The 17990-nt window shown below is 44.1% G+C and overlaps 3 protein-coding genes across 3 annotated transcripts; all 3 read left to right on the forward strand.

The window, feature by feature from the left end:
- Nucleotides 1–672: 672 nt before the first annotated feature.
- LOC122022312 (7-deoxyloganetin glucosyltransferase-like) lies at nt 673–2285 on the forward strand. The gene is made up of 2 exons (XM_042580275.1): nt 673–1201; nt 1294–2285. The coding sequence occupies exons 1-2, from the start codon at nt 712–714 to the stop codon at nt 2211–2213; spliced, it is 1410 nt and encodes a 469-aa protein (XP_042436209.1). The 5' UTR covers nt 673–711; the 3' UTR covers nt 2214–2285.
- Nucleotides 2286–7200: 4915 nt separating this feature from the next.
- LOC122025196 lies at nt 7201–8778 on the forward strand. Its single transcript, XM_042583966.1, has 2 exons — nt 7201–8700; nt 8773–8778. Exons 1-2 carry the CDS (start codon nt 7201–7203, stop codon nt 8776–8778), a joined length of 1506 nt encoding a protein of 501 aa, XP_042439900.1.
- Nucleotides 8779–8959: 181 nt separating this feature from the next.
- On the forward strand, nt 8960–10572 carry LOC122022323 (7-deoxyloganetin glucosyltransferase-like). Its single transcript, XM_042580289.1, has 2 exons — nt 8960–9488; nt 9581–10572. The coding sequence occupies exons 1-2, from the start codon at nt 8999–9001 to the stop codon at nt 10498–10500; spliced, it is 1410 nt and encodes a 469-aa protein (XP_042436223.1). The 5' UTR covers nt 8960–8998; the 3' UTR covers nt 10501–10572.
- The last annotated feature ends 7418 nt before the right edge of the window (nt 10573–17990 follow it).

Raw genomic sequence — 17990 nt, forward strand, 5'->3', positions numbered from 1 at the left:
AGATGATGGAGGAACAAAGGGGGGTAAGACGAGTCGAACAACCTCGCCCCAACCTCGCAGGACTTAGCACTCGTCAGCCTGGCCGGGGAAAAGAGCCAAAAGGATCGCGGGAGGTCGAGAACAGAGGCAATGCAGCCGTCAGAGAGATTGGCATGATCTCTGGAGGGCCGACTGACGGAGATTCGGGGAGAGCACATAAGTCTCATGTTCGGCGCTTGGAGGTTCATGCCGTCGGATGCAGTCAGGAGCAAGCTGTTGGCCCTGTTATTAGCTTCGGGCCAGCAGACCTGGAGGGCCTGGAGTTGCCTCATGATGATGCACTCATCATCAAATCCATCATTACTAATAGCCAAGTGGCTCGGATTTTTATTGATACTGGGAGCTCGGTCGACTACCCGTCTGTGCTGTGGCCTGTTGGTTGTTTTCAACCTTCATTTATTTATTTTTTATTTACTTTCTTTTCATTTACGTTTTATAAAATTTAGGTTTGAATCCGACCACTAGTCTACGCTCAGACTGTCCACAAGTTCTTGGAGGAAAAAAAAGAGTTTGAATCCTAATTCTCCTCCAGCCTCCAATTTAAAATTATGCTAGTTTTCGTCATTGATAACGTTATCTAAACTCTGCATCGATGTATATAAACCCCTGCATCCTTCTCCATCAGACACCGAGGCACAAGAGCACAAACAAGTTGAAAAAAAATCGATCGAAATGAGTTCGATTCCGAGCGAGAAGAAGCCTCCTCACGCTGTGTGCGTGCCCTTCCCGGCGCAAGGCCACATCACCCCCATGCTCAAGCTCGCCAAGCTCCTCCACTCGCACGGCTTCCACATTTCTTTCGTCAACACCCACTACAACCACCGCCGCCTCCTCCTCTCCGGCGCCGTCTCCTCCCACGCCCTCCCCACCTTCCGCTTCCTCTCCATCCCCGACGGCCTCCCGCCCTCCGACGACGACGCCACGCAGTCCATCCCCGCGCTTTGCCACTCGCTCCCCCGCGCCGCCGCGGAGCCCTTCCGTGACCTCCTCAAGGCGCTGCCGGCGACCTGCGTCGTGTCCGACGGCGCGCTGACCTTCACGCTCGAAGCTGCCGAGGAGGTCGGCGTGCCGGCGGTGCTGTTTTGGACCACCAGCGCCTGCGGGTTCATGGGGTACCTCCATTACGAGCAGCTGCGCGAGCGAGGCCTCACGCCGTTTAAGGGTGATCATTGCGAAACTCAACGATTTCCATCGATGAAAAGTTTTTTTTTTAAATTTTGTCTCAATTTTATTTTATTTTATTGAGAATTTTAGATGAAAAGGATCTCGCAAATGGGTACCTGGATACCCCTGTCGATTGGATTCCGGGCATGACGAAGAAGATGCGACTCAGGGACTTCCCCACCTTCATCCGCACCACCGACCCCAACGACGTCATGCTCAACTACTGCATCCGAGAGGCCCGGCGCGCCGCCCTCGCCGCCGCCGTCGTCCTCAACACCTTCGACGACCTCGAGCGCCCCGTCCTCGACGGCATAGCAACCGTCCTCCCACGGCCAGTCTACACCATCGGCCCCCTCCTCTCCTCCCCCGGCGACGGGGCTCTCTCCTCCCTCCGTTCCAACCTGTGGAAGGAGGATCCCGGCTGCCTGGAGTGGCTCCGCGGCAAGCGCCCCAGCTCCGTCGTGTACGTCAACTTCGGCAGCATCACGGTGATGACAAGGGAACAGCTGGTGGAGTTCGCGTGGGGGCTGGCCGACTGCGGGTACGAGTTCCTGTGGGTGGTACGACCGGACTTGGTGACGGGGAACTCGGCGGTGCTTCCACCGGAGTTCGTAAAAGAGATCGAGAACAGAGGGCTGCTGGCGAGCTGGTGCCCGCAGGAGGCAGTACTGGGACACGAGGCCATCGGCGGGTTCCTAACACACAGCGGGTGGAATTCCACGATAGAGAGTATCGCCGCCGGCGTGGCGATGCTGTCGTGGCCGTTCTTCGCGGAGCAGCAAACCAACTGCCGGTACGCATGCAAAGAGTGGGGGAACGCCATGGAGATCGACAACGCCGTAAAAAGGACGGAGGTGGCGGACTTGATAAGGACGTTGATGGGAGGAGAGAAAGGAAGAGATATGAAGAGAATGGCGGCCGAGTGGAAGGAGAAGGCGGCGAGGGCCACAGGACCCGGTGGATCGTCGGAGGTGAACCTCCAAAGGCTTATTGAAGAGGTGCTACTTTAATCAAATATATTGCAAAATATACATTGTTATTGGGGATATCAAGTATCATTTTACAAAGTATATATGGTTTTATCCCTTACGTAAAAAATGGGATGTATACTCTATCTTTATTGTATTCAAAAATTTTATTGAAAATCGATTCTCGATGACTATCAAAACACTTTTCACTGATAATGTTAGTGAATTCTTAACTCTTCGCTCCTTTCTTACTACTCATGGTATCAGTCACCTTACCACTCCTTCACACACTCCTGAACACAATGGATACTCTGAACATTGTCATCATCATATTATTGAAACTGGTCTCACTTTATTGCACAAAGTGCATATTTCACTCACTTTCTGGCCTTGTGTCTTTGTTGCGGCAGTCTATTTGATTAACCGCATGTCCTCTTTTTAAAATTTGTTCACCTCCGTTCCTAATCTTTCTAAGCTTCAAGTTTTCGGGTGATCCCGTCCGGAAGCTGAGTCGAATGAAGGAGGGCCTTGCTGTGCTAAAAGTTGACGGAGAGTCGTTGAGACGATGAGTCAGCGAGGTACCCCCTGGACAAGTTCGCACAGGCGGTTCTACAGAGAGAACTGATCAAGATGATGATGCTATTGATCTGCACACACTCAGACGAGTCCACCGGTCGTTAGAGACTATAAACCAGGGAAAAAGTCCCCGGGTCAGGCCCTCTGACGCTCTAGTCAGGTACTTTTTCCCCAGGCTCAACCGCGGGTCCCTCAGGACCCCCTCCACTTATTTATCATAATTATTGTACTACCCTTCCTTCTGAGGAGCAATTATGGTCTCAATCGGACGTTCCCACCAGCTCCCTCAAGATAAAAGGTCATCTAGCCACTCTATGGGAAGAAAACCTGCAGCATATGAATTCCTTGTCTTCCCCAGCTCAAATGGATCAATTCGCAGAATCATATATCAAGGTAACCTTTAAAGATTTCCCAACAATTGCTTTTCCCGCTCTTATCAGCTGCTTTCTGTATGTTCCAAGCCCGTGCAGAATCTCTGATAGTGAACCATTCCTTCCATGCTACGCATTATCAAAATAAGATGCTGCGCGACCATTTGGATGAATTGGAATTGCAACTGAATGATCCTGCCCAGGCTAGCCATGCTCTGAGGGTCGAAATAAAAGATTTAACCAAAAAGAAGAATAGTCTGGAAGTATCCTTGGCCCGCACCAGCCACGAATTTAAAGATCTCCAGGAAAAGCAAAGTCAAGCTGATAATGCACACCAACAAAGTATGAATCAGCAGGCTTCAGAGCATCAAAGAGCTATGGACCAGTTAGCTCAAAAGTTGCGTGCTGCCGAGGCTCTGGTGCAGGATCAAGACCAAAAGATAAAATCGCAGGAGGCCCTTTTGACATCTCAAGAGACCCAATTGACTTCCCAAGCAACAGAATTAGCCACTGCTAGAAGTGAACTAGCTCAGGCTAGGGCCACCACAGAGGGCGTGTCGACGACTCTGGCGATCTACAAAGAAGGAGAGAACAATCGCTGCTTGCAAAACCATGCTATGTATCTGTGTTCTCCAGAATTTTGTGCACAAGTGGGACATCATTTTTCCACATCTGCTATCTACGGGGCGGGCGGGGCTCTGCGACAACCTTACGAGCAAGACTATTTAAAGTCCCTTCCCCCTCCTGAATTCTTAGACCATGATCGGATCCTCAAAGAGATACCAAATGAGATATTTGCTCCTTTCGAGTGACATTTTCTGACTTTTTGTACATAATGACTTGAGAATTGCTTGTAAACCACTTTGTTATTTCCTTGTTTGCCTCTCAATGCTTACTTTAAATTGCTTAGCTTTGTCATAAAGTTTTACATACAATCTGTTTGTTGGTTGCTACTCGGAAAACCTAATGGTTCCACTGTACAAAAAATTTTGTACAAAGGTCTGAACCTTTTCCTAGCTACCATGTGTTCTTTTAAATTAAACTTGGATCGCCTGCGGAACTTAACACGTTTGATCCAAAGTTTAATTTATTTGTTCTTTTAGGTTTTGACTTGGATCTCCTGCGGAACTTAACACGTTCGATCCAAATCACCTAAGTTATTAATTCCATTAAATATTAATTTCCATAATTGGTTCCCAGTACTGACGTGGCGAGGCACATGACCTTCTTGGATATGGGAGCAACCACCACCTACTAGACAAAACCTTTTAAGGAAAGCTAATATTTAATTTCCTAAAATAACTTTAGGTTAACCGAAAGGAACAATCAAATCACAAGGAAAAGAAAAAAACAAAGAACACAACATCGAAAACAAATTCGAAATACTAGAATCGCATGCCTCTTGTATTTAGTATTTTTTACATGAAGATAAAACTAGTATGATGCGGAAATTAAATACTAGTATACCTTTTCTTTTGCAAGCAAAAGCCTCTAGGTCTTCTACCGTATTCCTCTTCTAACCTTGGACGTTGTGTGGGCAACGATCTTCCGAGATGAGAATCCACCAAAGCACCTTCTTCTCCTTTCTTCAAGTTTCGGCCAAGCACTATGCTTCCAAAAGATGAAGATCTTTTTCCACCAACCAAGCTCCAAGGGATGTAAGCTTTCTCTCCTTCTTCTCCAAGCTAAAATTCGGCCACCACTTGATCTCCAAGGAGGAAGAGAGGTTCGGCCACAAGATGGAGAGAAGAGAAAAGAAGGAGGCCGGCCACACCAAGGAAGAAAAGAGGGAGAAAATAATAGAGGTTCTATCTCATGAATGCACCTTAACCCCCTCTTTATAATCCTTGCCTTTGGTAATTAAGGAAATTTAGTTACAATTAATTTCCTTAACTTTCCTTGATATAAACTAATTAGGAAGAATTAAATAAAACTTCCTATTAACTCTTATCAAGGCCGGCCACACCATTGGCTCACAAATAAGAAAGTTTTTATCAAAAATTAAAATCTCCTTATTTACTTTCAGAAAATATTAAAAATAATATTTCCGCTTTTGTATCCCTTCATGGTTGATTATAAAAGGAAAAAATAAAATTAAAACTCCTCTCCTTTTAATTCCATGTGATCGGCCTCACGTGAACATATCAACGTTTGATATTTTTCTCAAAACTTCTTCACATGGCAAGCAAAACGTTAATAAGTTGTTCACATTGATAAGCAACACCAATGTTCTGTTCACATTGATCTCAACATGTTGACAAGCTTCTCACGTTGACCAATTGGCAAGAAAAACTTCTCATGTTGACTCAATTGGGAACTTGTTCTTCTCATGAAGCATCCTTGGATAACAACACCAACAACATGGACTTGAAGATGGACTTGAGTGGATACAAGGTTTTATAAATAAGAGGTTACGATAGGGACCGAGAGGAGGAATTAATTTTGGTCTCCCGATGAAATTAAGCATCCCGTGTTCGCCCCGAACACTGAACTTAATTTCATTAATAATAATTCATTCCACTAGAGAATTATTATTGAACTACCGCACCAATCCCAAATTACATTTTGGGCTCTTTCTTATTATGAGTGTGTTAGTCTCCCTATGTTTAAGATGTCGAATGTCCACTAATTAAGTGAGTTACTGACAACTCATTTAATTAATATCTTAGTCCAAGAGTAGTACCACTCAACCTCATCGTCATGTCGGACTAAGTCCACCTGCAGGGTTTAACATGACAATCCTTATGAGCTCCTCTTGGGGACATTCTCAACCTAGATTACTAGGACACAGTTTCCTTCTATAATCAACAACACACACTATAAGTGATATCATTTCCCAACTTATCGGGCTTATTGATTTATCGAACTAAATCTCACCCATTGATAAATTAAAGAAATAAATATCAAATATATGTGCTTGTTATTATATTGGGATTAAGAGCACACACTTCCATAATAACTGAGGTCTTTGTTCCTTTATAAAGTCAATATAAAAGAAACGACCTATAATGACCCTACTCAATACACTCTAAGTGTACTAGTGTAATTATATAGTTAAGATAAACTAATACCTAATTACACTACGACCTTCCAATGGTTTGTTCCTTTCCATCTTGGTCGTGAGCTACTGTTTATAATTTATAAGGTACTGATAACATGATCTTCTGTGTGTGACACCACACACCATGTTATCTACAATATAAATTAATTAAACAACTACATTTATCATAAATGTAGACATTTGACCAATGTGATTCTTATTTCTAGATAAATGTTTATACCAAAAGCTAGGCTTTTAGTATACATTCTAACACTGTTCACATTTCTCGCTTTCTCCGATCTGTCTTTCCCCGGTCTGCTAAACCCACCTGTGAGATAAGTTATAGCTCGGCTTATCACCCGATCTGCACTTCTAAGCCTGTCTCTTCAAACTCGATAAGGTCGTAGGTAATTAGCGCTCCAGGGCCGATCTAGCTTCTTACCTCGTTCATCTTGTAAATAATAAGCTCCAGAAGCTAACTTTTTAATGACTTTATAAGGTCCATCTCATTGTGGTGCTAGCTTAGTCACGTCCCCTATTGGCTTGATTTGCTTCCAGACCAAATCCCCTTCTCCAAAGAATCGAGGAATTACTCTTCTGTTGTAATTTTGTCTCATTCTTTGTCGATAAGCCTCCAGCCGAGCCACCGTTCGGTCGCGGGTCTCGCTAATAAGATCCAGCTCAGCTAACCGCCGCTCCGCATTTCCTTCATCGTATAGTGTCCTTCTGACCGACGGTACTCTAATTTCTATGGGTACCACTGCCTCATTGCCATAAACCAAGTGAAATGGCGTCAAACCTGTGCTTTCCCGAGGTGTTGTACGATAGGCCCACAGAATGCTTGGCAGCTCTTCCACCCAATTGCCTCCGACATGATCTAGCTTGACCTTCAACCCTCAAACTATTTCTCTGTTAATTACCTCGGTCTGACCATTGCTTTGAGGATAAGCTACTGAAGTAAAGCTTGCGTTATGTCAAATCCCTTGCACCAGGCCTGTATTCTTTGTCCTTGAAATTGTCTTCCATTATCAGACACCAGCTTATGAGGAATACCAAATCTGCAGAGGATGTTCTTCCACAAGAATTGAATGACAGTATCTTCCGTAATCCGAGCCAGGGCTTCTGCTTCTACCCACTTAGAAAAATAGTCCACGACCACCAAGCACAAAGCCTCAAAAAGGAGCAGTCTCAAGCATCTATGGCTGAAAGTTCACAACCGCAGGATTCGAAGAAGGGAAAGGCCCTTGTCATACCTGAGATGTTTCCCGAAGATCCGGACGAGAAAGTACCTTTCTCGGCCAGGATTCTAAATGAAAGACTGCCTAAGGGTTATAGAGCCCCGTCAATCGGAGAATATGACGGGAGTAAGGATCCGGAAAAGCACTTGCGAAAATTCAAAAATGCAGCCCTACTGCACCAATATAGCGATGCTGTTAAATGTAGAGTTTTCCTGAATACTCTATCTAGGTCAGCCTTAAAATGGTTCGATGGGTTACCTCAAGGGTCCATCACCTATTTTCTGGACTTCAAAATGACTTTTCTGCACCGATTTGCTATCAGTAAGAAATATCAAAAGACAGATCATTGTCTTTTTGCTCTAAAGCAGGGGCCGACTGAGCCCCTAAGAAGTTATATCAACCGCTTTAATCAAGTGGCTCAAGATGTCCCCACTGCCACTTTAGAAATTTTGATGAGCGTCTTTTCCCATGGATTGGGAGAGGGAGAGTTCTTCAGAGATCTCATTAAAAATCCCGCCCGGAATTTCGATGAGATGGTGGAAAAGGCTGCTTCCTACATGAAGGTGGAAGAAGCACAAGCAGCTAGAAGGAAGGCCGAAAGACCACTTCCTTCCGCCAACAAGCAAGAAAGAAGAGTGCCTCAACCACCCCCTCAACCTCTACCGCGAGTCCGGGAAGCCAGACCTGTCTTCCATCCCGGGCCCGAAATTCGACCTGCTCCTCGAGTTGCTGCTGTACATATCCCCCGACAAGGGCCAGGGAGTAATTGGTACTGTACCTATCATAGGTCACGTACGCATGATACTAATCGTTGTTTTCAGTTCGCTCGAGACTCCAAGCGAGCTGCCAAGATGGGATTGCCTCCGCCTGAGCTAGCCCCTCAGTTGATCAAGATGATGGAGGAACAAAGGGGGGCAGGACAGGTCGAACAACCTCGCCCCAACCTCGCAGGACTTAGCACTCGTCAGCCTGGCTGGGGAAAAGAGCCAAAAGGATCGCGAGAGGTCGAGAACAGAGGCAATGCAGCCGTCAGAGAGATTGGCATGATCTCTGGAGGGCCGACTGACGGAGATTCGGGGAGAGCACATAAGTCTCATGTTCGGCGCTTGGAGGTTCATGCCGTCGGATGCAGTCAGGAGCAAGCTGTTGGCCCTGTTATTAGCTTCGGGCCAGCAGACCTGGAGGGCCTGGAGTTGCCTCATGATGATGCACTCATCATCAAATCCATCATTACTAATAGCCAAGTGGCTCGGATTTTTATTGATACTGGGAGCTCGGTCGACTACCCGTCTGTGCTGTGGCCTGTTGGTTGTTTTCAACCTTCATTTATTTATTTTTTATTTACTTTCTTTTCATTTACGTTTTATAAAATTTAGGTTTGAATCCGACCACTAGTCTACGCTCAGACTGTCCACAAGTTCTTGGAGGAAAAAAAAGAGTTTGAATCCTAATTCTCCTCCAGCCTCCAATTTAAAATTATGCTAGTTTTCGTCATTGATAACGTTATCTAAACTCTGCATCGATGTATATAAACCCCTGCATCCTTCTCCATCAGACACCGAGGCACAAGAGCACAAACAAGTTGAAAAAAAATCGATCGAAATGAGTTCGATTCCGAGCGAGAAGAAGCCTCCTCACGCTGTGTGCGTGCCCTTCCCGGCGCAAGGCCACATCACCCCCATGCTCAAGCTCGCCAAGCTCCTCCACTCGCACGGCTTCCACATTTCTTTCGTCAACACCCACTACAACCACCGCCGCCTCCTCCTCTCCGGCGCCGTCTCCTCCCACGCCCTCCCCACCTTCCGCTTCCTCTCCATCCCCGACGGCCTCCCGCCCTCCGACGACGACGCCACGCAGTCCATCCCCGCGCTTTGCCACTCGCTCCCCCGCGCCGCCGCGGAGCCCTTCCGTGACCTCCTCAAGGCGCTGCCGGCGACCTGCGTCGTGTCCGACGGCGCGCTGACCTTCACGCTCGAAGCTGCCGAGGAGGTCGGCGTGCCGGCGGTGCTGTTTTGGACCACCAGCGCCTGCGGGTTCATGGGGTACCTCCATTACGAGCAGCTGCGCGAGCGAGGCCTCACGCCGTTTAAGGGTGATCATTGCGAAACTCAACGATTTCCATCGATGAAAAGTTTTTTTTTTAAATTTTGTCTCAATTTTATTTTATTTTATTGAGAATTTTAGATGAAAAGGATCTCGCAAATGGGTACCTGGATACCCCTGTCGATTGGATTCCGGGCATGACGAAGAAGATGCGACTCAGGGACTTCCCCACCTTCATCCGCACCACCGACCCCAACGACGTCATGCTCAACTACTGCATCCGAGAGGCCCGGCGCGCCGCCCTCGCCGCCGCCGTCGTCCTCAACACCTTCGACGACCTCGAGCGCCCCGTCCTCGACGGCATAGCAACCGTCCTCCCACGGCCAGTCTACACCATCGGCCCCCTCCTCTCCTCCCCCGGCGACGGGGCTCTCTCCTCCCTCCGTTCCAACCTGTGGAAGGAGGATCCCGGCTGCCTGGAGTGGCTCCGCGGCAAGCGCCCCAGCTCCGTCGTGTACGTCAACTTCGGCAGCATCACGGTGATGACAAGGGAACAGCTGGTGGAGTTCGCGTGGGGGCTGGCCGACTGCGGGTACGAGTTCCTGTGGGTGGTACGACCGGACTTGGTGACGGGGAACTCGGCGGTGCTTCCACCGGAGTTCGTAAAAGAGATCGAGAACAGAGGGCTGCTGGCGAGCTGGTGCCCGCAGGAGGCAGTACTGGGACACGAGGCCATCGGCGGGTTCCTAACACACAGCGGGTGGAATTCCACGATAGAGAGTATCGCCGCCGGCGTGGCGATGCTGTCGTGGCCGTTCTTCGCGGAGCAGCAAACCAACTGCCGGTACGCATGCAAAGAGTGGGGGAACGCCATGGAGATCGACAACGCCGTAAAAAGGACGGAGGTGGCGGACTTGATAAGGACGTTGATGGGAGGAGAGAAAGGAAGAGATATGAAGAGAATGGCGGCCGAGTGGAAGGAGAAGGCGGCGAGGGCCACAGGACCCGGTGGATCGTCGGAGGTGAACCTCCAAAGGCTTATTGAAGAGGTGCTACTTTAATCAAATATATTGCAAAATATACATTGTTATTGGGGATATCAAGTATCATTTTACAAAGTATATATGGTTTTATCCCTTACGTAAAAAATGGGATGTATACTCTATCTTTATTGTATTCAAAAATTTTATTGAAAATCGATTCTCGATGACTATCAAAACACTTTTCACTGATAATGTTAGTGAATTCTTAACTCTTCGCTCCTTTCTTACTACTCATGGTATCAGTCACCTTACCACTCTTTCACACATTCCTGAACACAATGGATACTCTGAACGTTGTCATCATCATATTATTGAAACTGGTCTCACTTTATTGCACAAAGCGCATATTCCACTCACTTTCTGGTCTTATGCCTTTGTTGCGGCAGTCTATTTGATTAACCGCATGTCCTCTTTTGAAAATTTGTTCACCTCCGTTCCTAATCTTTCTAAGCTTCAAGTTTTCGGGTGTCTATGCTTTCCGTGGCTACGCCTTTACTCTCACCACAAGCTTGATCTCAAGTCAACCTCTTGTGTCTTCCTTGACTATTCTTTCACCCAGAGTGTCTTCCTGTGCTATAATGTCACTCTCAAAAGAGTTTTTTATCTCGTCATGTTAAGTTTGTGGAACATGTTTTTCCATTTGTCATCACCTTCTCCTTGAATTCAACAATAATATACATTAATTCTGAGCTTTCTGCTGCACCAGTCCTCTCGTGGGATCCTCCGGGACCAGTTCCACAACTTGTCATTAGGCGTAACCATCCGCAACCGACTTCTTCACCGCTGTCAACGCCGCCGCCATCACCGCCTCTTGTTGTCAAACCGTCCATGTTACCTAGTGGCGATCGACCCTCTAGCCCACCGCCTCTCTATCCCCCTCTCGCTTCTCAATTTTAAGACCTTATACTCTGTATCAATTTTAAGATCCAATAATATGGTTAGTTTTTTTCCTTCTCTTAATTTATATATGGTGTCATAGCGGTTCTCCTTCTCTGACCTAATTTTTTCTACCGCCTCCTGTTATTACTTCATGTTGTCGCTGTCGTCTCCTACTACTGCTATTGATTTCGGCGCTGACATATACTTTCTATCTTGCTGCTGTTGATTTCGGTGACGACATGATTTTCTGTCGATTTCAACTTTGATGCAATTTTCTACCGATTTTGGCACCAACGTCTTGTGTTGTCAATTTCGGCGCCGACACTCTTTTCTACCGATTTTGTTGTCGAAGCTCTATGACATCCTTTTCTGTCTTAGATTCTTTGTGTGATCACGGGTCGTCCTGACATCAGTTTTTGCGAATCATACAAATGTGTATCCTTACAGTTTAGTTATTCTGAGAATTATTCATTCTGTTATAATGCTTAGTTGTGCAGATGTTTAATGAAAATCTGATTCATATATGTTTAAGTAGTTTCAACAGTTCCTTTCTTTACAGCCCTCTGCCATGTCAGCTTTCTCTCATACAGGTTTATCGTGGTCTAGTATTTCAGGCATATCTTCATCTTTGTTGATTTTAGACTATGGTGCCTCTCATCATATATCATCCAATTTATCATCTTTTGTTTTTTTTTCTACCTGTTTATCTATATCTATTGTGACTACTGATAGTACTCCTATGTCATTAGTAGGTGTTGGTTCAATTGTTACATCTTTTTTATCTTTTACTAATGTTTATTATATTCCGAGTCTTACTTTAAATCTTGTTTCTGTTAGTCAATTATGTGAGTCTAGATACCTAGTCTCTTTTTCTTCATCCAATTGTTATGTTCAGGACCCGCAATCTCATAGGCTGATTGGGACAGGCCATAAGCAAGGAGGACTCTATGTTTTAGATCAACTCAAATTACCAGAAGTTGTAGCTTCGAGTATGGATTTATCGTCTTTTTATCTGAGTCGGTCATCTTCTGATCTTTATTTGTGGCACTCTCGCTTAGGTCATGTTTTAGCGTCTTGTTTGTAGTTTTTTGCCTCTACAGGAGCATTAAGATCTTTAAAAAGTTCTGATATTTCTTATTATAGTGGTTGTAAACTGGCCAAATTTTCTGCCTTACCATTTTCTAAAAGTCTTTATTTTTCCTCTGCTCCATTTGATCTTATCGATTCTGATGTGTGGGTACCCTCTTCTATTTCTACAAAAGGGGGGTTAAGGTATTATATTTCGTTTATTGATAATTACACTCGTTAATTTTGGGTCTATCTTATGAAACGCAGGTCTGATTATCTTACAATTTTCAATAACTTTAAAACTTTTGTGAAAACTCAACATTCTAGTGTCATAAAGTGTTTTCGTTGTGATTTGGGGGGTGAATACACTTCGAATCAATTTTTACATTTACTTGATTCTGATGGTACTATTCATCAAACCTCGTGTATAGATACTCCTGAACAAAATGACGTAGCTGAACAGAAACATAGACATCTTGTTGAAACAGCCTGCTCATTTTTATTGTCTGCTAGTGTTCCTAGTGCCTTTTGGAAGAAAGCAATCCTTATTGCTGCTCATGTCATTAATAGAATTACAAGCTCACACAATTCAAGTTTGTCACCTTTTGAAAAATTGTATGGGTATGCTTTTGTCTATTCCTCTTTGCGTGTTTTTTGTTGTACTTGTTTTGTCCTTCGTCGACATGCAGAGTGTAATAAGTCAGCTTCTCGGTTTGCTCTTTATATTTTCTTGGTTATGGTGTTAGTCAAAAAGGATATCGTTGCTTTGATCTCATTAGTCAAAAATTGTATGTGTCTCGTCATATTGTGTTTTTTGAGCATATTCTATTCTTTTCTATTCTGGCTAGTTCGTATAATATGACAAAATCATATGTGCTTTGCATTAATCCTTTAAATACCGATGTTGAGGAAGATTCACCCACAAATCTGTTGGATCGAGAAGCGCTAGAGGGGGGGTGAATAGTGCTCGTGGCTATTTCGTTCGATTTAAAACAGAGTCGAAAATACGGAGCGGAATTAAGTAAAGAAAAGAGCACATGCAAACACCAGTAGACACAAGTCGTTTACTTGATTCGGAGCCTGTGGCGACTCCTACTCCAAGGCTCGCAATCGTTGATCGCTTACTGTGGGCAACAACTATATCGCGCAAAGAGTTTGTACAAATGTAAGTTACAATAAGTGCAATAATTAAAGAAAACTTATACCGACGACAGAATCTTAAAGTAGCGGAGCTCCGGGTCATCAGAAACTTGTAGCAGCACTTCAGGGTGTTTTTGAGGCAGCGCGTTGTATCTTGATCACTTAGAAATTGTTGTTTTGAGCCTCTGCCTCGAACCCCCTTTTAAATGGTGCTGGAGTCGCCTCCAAGCCTGTCCGAGGCGCCTCTAGGCCGTTGAGTCGCACGCGTGGATCAGCTCTGATCTGGTCGCACCTTATCCCATTGAAGGCGCCTCCAAACTGCTCCAAGGCACCTCCAACGCCTGGTCCAAGGCGCTTTCAGCTTCCTCCGAGGCGCCTCCAGCGTCTCTGGACAACTGGCTTCGACTAGCACCCGAGGCGCCTCCAAGCCCCATTGAGGTGCCTCGGACACTGTTCATCCAAGGTTAAATGTGTTCTTTTGTTCCTGCAAAATGTGTTAGTCCCAAACACAAAACCCTGCAAAACAAAGTTGGCACTGAAATATAATAAATGATATCGACAGTCATCGGACTGTCCGGGTCTGACTTCGGATTTCCAACCGGAAACCCTAGGTCGACCCGACGCCTATTGTTCCCTCTACGGGGAACGCGCCCTCACTTACTCCACTCAGGAGATTTACCTGTTGCCAGTGCGATCCTCCAGATCGACTACACTTTTGGTTAGCGTTCGAAGCTTCCGGACTTTCTGCTGGACTTTCGCTTCCCGGCCCGTCCAGTCTTTCACCTGGTTCGCGACACCAGGACTTTCCACCTAGGGTTACCCCCCTAGGACTTTTGCCTGAAGCTGTCGACCCGCTAAGACTTTCCGCATAGGGTTACTACCCCCTATGACCTAGGGTTACCACACCCTAGGGTTTTCCACCTGCCTAACCGCAGCTAGGACTTTTGCCTAAGTATCACTTAGGACTTTCCTGCAAACTCCATGAACTTGTTAGATCACAACACTACTTAACTTTAAACTCTTTGTCATTATCAAAGCTTGGGTTCGATCGTCTGATGCTTTCCGCACCAACAAAATCTTACTGGTAGTTCAACTGAATCTGGTATTTTGGTTCCCGAGATATCCGCTCCACATGTTCCTCCTTCTACCACTATCCAATTATATCCTGAGATTGTGGATGATCCTTCTCTCCACTGTCGTCAATCCACTCGTGTTCGTAAGTCTATTAAACTACCAAATTTTCTTTACTTGTATTATTCTCGTTCTTTTGCTTCATTTGTTGCATCTATTCATTGTCTTTCTGATCTTGAATCTTATAGAAAAGCTATTTGTGCTTTGGCAGAGTGCTATGGCTGAGGAACTAACTGTTTTGCATCAGAGTCATACATGAGATTTGATTTCATTGCCACCAGAAAAACATACTATTGGTTCTCATTAGGTAAATAATATCAAAACTAAATATGATGGATCTATCGAATGATACAAAGCTCATCTTGTTGCTAAAGGTTATTCTCAGGAGTATGACATGAATTATAAGAAACATTTGCTCCTGTTGCAAAAATGATAACTGTTCGTACTCTGATTGTTATTGCTTCTATTTGTCGATGGAGAATATCTCAAATGGATGTCAGAACGCATTTCTAAATGGTGATTTTCATGAATAAGTTTATATGGCACCTCCTCCTGGTATTTCACACAAACTTGGTGAAGTTTGCAAGCTTCGTAAAGTATTTTATGGTCTCAAACAAGCAGCTCGTGCTTGGTTTGAGAACTTCTCTACAGTGATTAATTCGTTTGGTTTTCATCCTAGTAATCATGATTCATCATTGTTTGTCAGATGCATGAGTGCAAGTCATATTTTTTTATCATTATATGTTGATGACATGATTATTGCTAGTAATGATTCTGATGGAATTACTTCTTTAAAGTCTGAGTTGGCTCATTATTTTGCTATGAAATACTTGGGTATACTACGCTATTTTATGGGCATTGAGGTTGTTTATTCCCTGAAAGGTTATCTTTTTACCTCAGTCAAAGTATATATCTAATCTGTTTGAGCGTGCTTGTCTTACTGATAATAGAGTTATTGATACTCCTATTGAGACTAATGCTCGATATTCTCCATCTGATCGGTCACCTTTGTCGGATCTTAGTTTGTACATAACTATTGTTGGAAACTTGGTTTATTTCATCGTGACTCATCCAGATATTACGTATGTTGTTCATGTGGTTAGTCAATTTGTCGCTGCACCAACTACAGTTCATTGGGTTGTTGTTCTTCGTATTCTCAGGTATCTTCGGGGCACTCAATTTCAAAGCATTTTATTTTCTTCTACTTCATCTCTTGAGCTGCGTGCATACTCTAATGCGGGTTGGGTTGGTGATCCTACGGATCGCAAATCTACCACTGGTTTCTGCATTTTTCTTGGTGATTCCCTTATTTCTTGAAAGAATAAAAAGCAAGATGTTATTTCTAGATCTTCCACAAAAGTTGAGTATCGTGTCATGACCTCAACTCTTATGAGATAGTTTGGTTACATTGATTGCTTGCGAATATGTGTGACTCTCTTCAACCTACTCCATTATATTGTGATAATTAATGTACTATTCAAATTACACGCAATTCAATTTTTTATGAGCGGACGAAATATATTGAAATTGATTGTCACATTACTCGTCACCATCTTCAGATTGACACTATCACATTATCTTTTGTTCTTTCAAAGGTACAAATTGCTAATATGTTACCAAGACACATTCCGCTTCACGTTTTCATTTCTTATCTGACAAACTCTCAATGCTTCTTGCTATAACATCGTGAGTTTGAGGGAGGATGTTAAATTATATATTTATTTGTTTATAGCTTTTAGCGCAATTTAGATTTTTTTTTTTAATAGAGTTTAGAGTTTATTAACTTAACTATATAAGATTTTATATTCTGTATCAATTTTAAGATCTAATAATATAATTATTTTTTTTCTTTTAATTTCTACACGTAGAAGAGATCGAAAATAGAGTTGCTGGCAAGTTGATGCCCATAGGAGGCGGTACTGGGACACGAGGGGGGGGGGGGGGGGTTCCTAAGAGCATCCACAGTGGGAGCTCCTTCGGAACTCCCACTGCGGATGTGACAGTACGGAAGAAGCTCCCTCCCATAGTGGGAGGGAGCTTCTTCCCCATTTGGCAAGGAGCGACTCATACAGATGGAGTCGCTCCTTCACAATCTTTTTTATTTTTTTAATTTAAATATAATATTAGAGATGTTTTTTTAATTAGGAAAATATATATATATGGTTTGGAGGTTTAAAAAATATGGGATCGTGAAGTTTCATGTTAGTAATTTATAAATTTAAATTTTATAAATATTTAATGGTATATAATGTAAAATATGGAGGATAAATAGGAATTATATATAGTGGAAAGTGTGGGACTCATAAAGGAATTGTTGAAAAGTTTTTTGATAGTAAAAAAAAGTATGAGGTTTTTAATTTTTGATGTGGTACATACGTGATAACGAAGGAGCTCTCAATGAATTCTAATGATGCAATTCCACGATAGAGTCTGTCACCGCCAGCGTGGCGATGCTGTAGTGGCCGTTCTTCACGGAGCAGCAAACCAACTGCCGGTACACATGCAAAGAGTGGGGGAACGCCATGGTAGGGCTGCAAACGAATCGAGCCGGCTCGCGAGCTTTTCGAGCCGGCTAAAAAAATATTCGATTCGTATTCGAATTCGAGCCGAACTCGAACATGTTCGAACTTTTTTTCGAGCCGAACTCGAGCCCAAATTATATTGTTCGAGCCGCTCGCGAACCGCTCACGAGCCTTAATATTTATTAATATAAGTTAAATATATATTAAATAAATAAATTTCGAGCCTTTCGAACCTATTTTCGAGTAATAATTCGAATAGTTCGCGAACATTTTCGAATATTTCGAGCCGAATTCGAACCCGAACCCTAATTCGAACCGAACTCGAACCAAACATTTTAAATTTTTCGAGCTTCGAATCGAGCTCGAACTCGAATATACCTATTTCGAGCCGAATTCGAGCCTTAAATTTTTCAGCATATTCGGCTCGATTCGATTTGTTTACACCCCTACGCCATGGAGATCGACAACGGCGTAAAAAGGACGGAGGTGACGGACTTGATAAGGACGTTGATGGGAGGAGAGAAAGGTAGAGATATGAAGAGAATGGCGGCAGTGGAAGAAGGCGGCGAGGGCCACAGGACCCGGTGGATCGTCGGTGGTGAACCTCCAAAGGCTTATCGAAGAGGCGCTACTTTAATCAAATATATTGCAAAATATACATTGTCATTGGGGATATCAAGGGCACTTCATCCTTCGCCGATCAAACCAACAACTAAGAAAACAAGTCAACTCATAAATCAAATATAAAAAATGATTAACACTAGTACA

The sequence above is a fragment of the Zingiber officinale genome, chromosome 9B (genome assembly GCF_018446385.1).
Source record: "Zingiber officinale cultivar Zhangliang chromosome 9B, Zo_v1.1, whole genome shotgun sequence".
In the NCBI taxonomy this organism is placed as follows: Eukaryota; Viridiplantae; Streptophyta; class Magnoliopsida; order Zingiberales; family Zingiberaceae; genus Zingiber; species Zingiber officinale.

Coding starts and splice junctions, on each gene's coding strand:
- LOC122022312 (XM_042580275.1), top strand. CDS start 712: ATGAGTTCGATTCCGAGCGAGAAGAAGCCTCCTCACGCTGTGTGCGTG. Junction 1,202..1,293: donor AGGCCTCACGCCGTTTAAGG/GTGATCATTGCG, acceptor TGAGAATTTTAG/ATGAAAAGGATCTCGCAAAT.
- LOC122025196 (XM_042583966.1), top strand. CDS start 7,201: ATGAGGAATACCAAATCTGCAGAGGATGTTCTTCCACAAGAATTGAAT.
- LOC122022323 (XM_042580289.1), top strand. CDS start 8,999: ATGAGTTCGATTCCGAGCGAGAAGAAGCCTCCTCACGCTGTGTGCGTG. Junction 9,489..9,580: donor AGGCCTCACGCCGTTTAAGG/GTGATCATTGCG, acceptor TGAGAATTTTAG/ATGAAAAGGATCTCGCAAAT.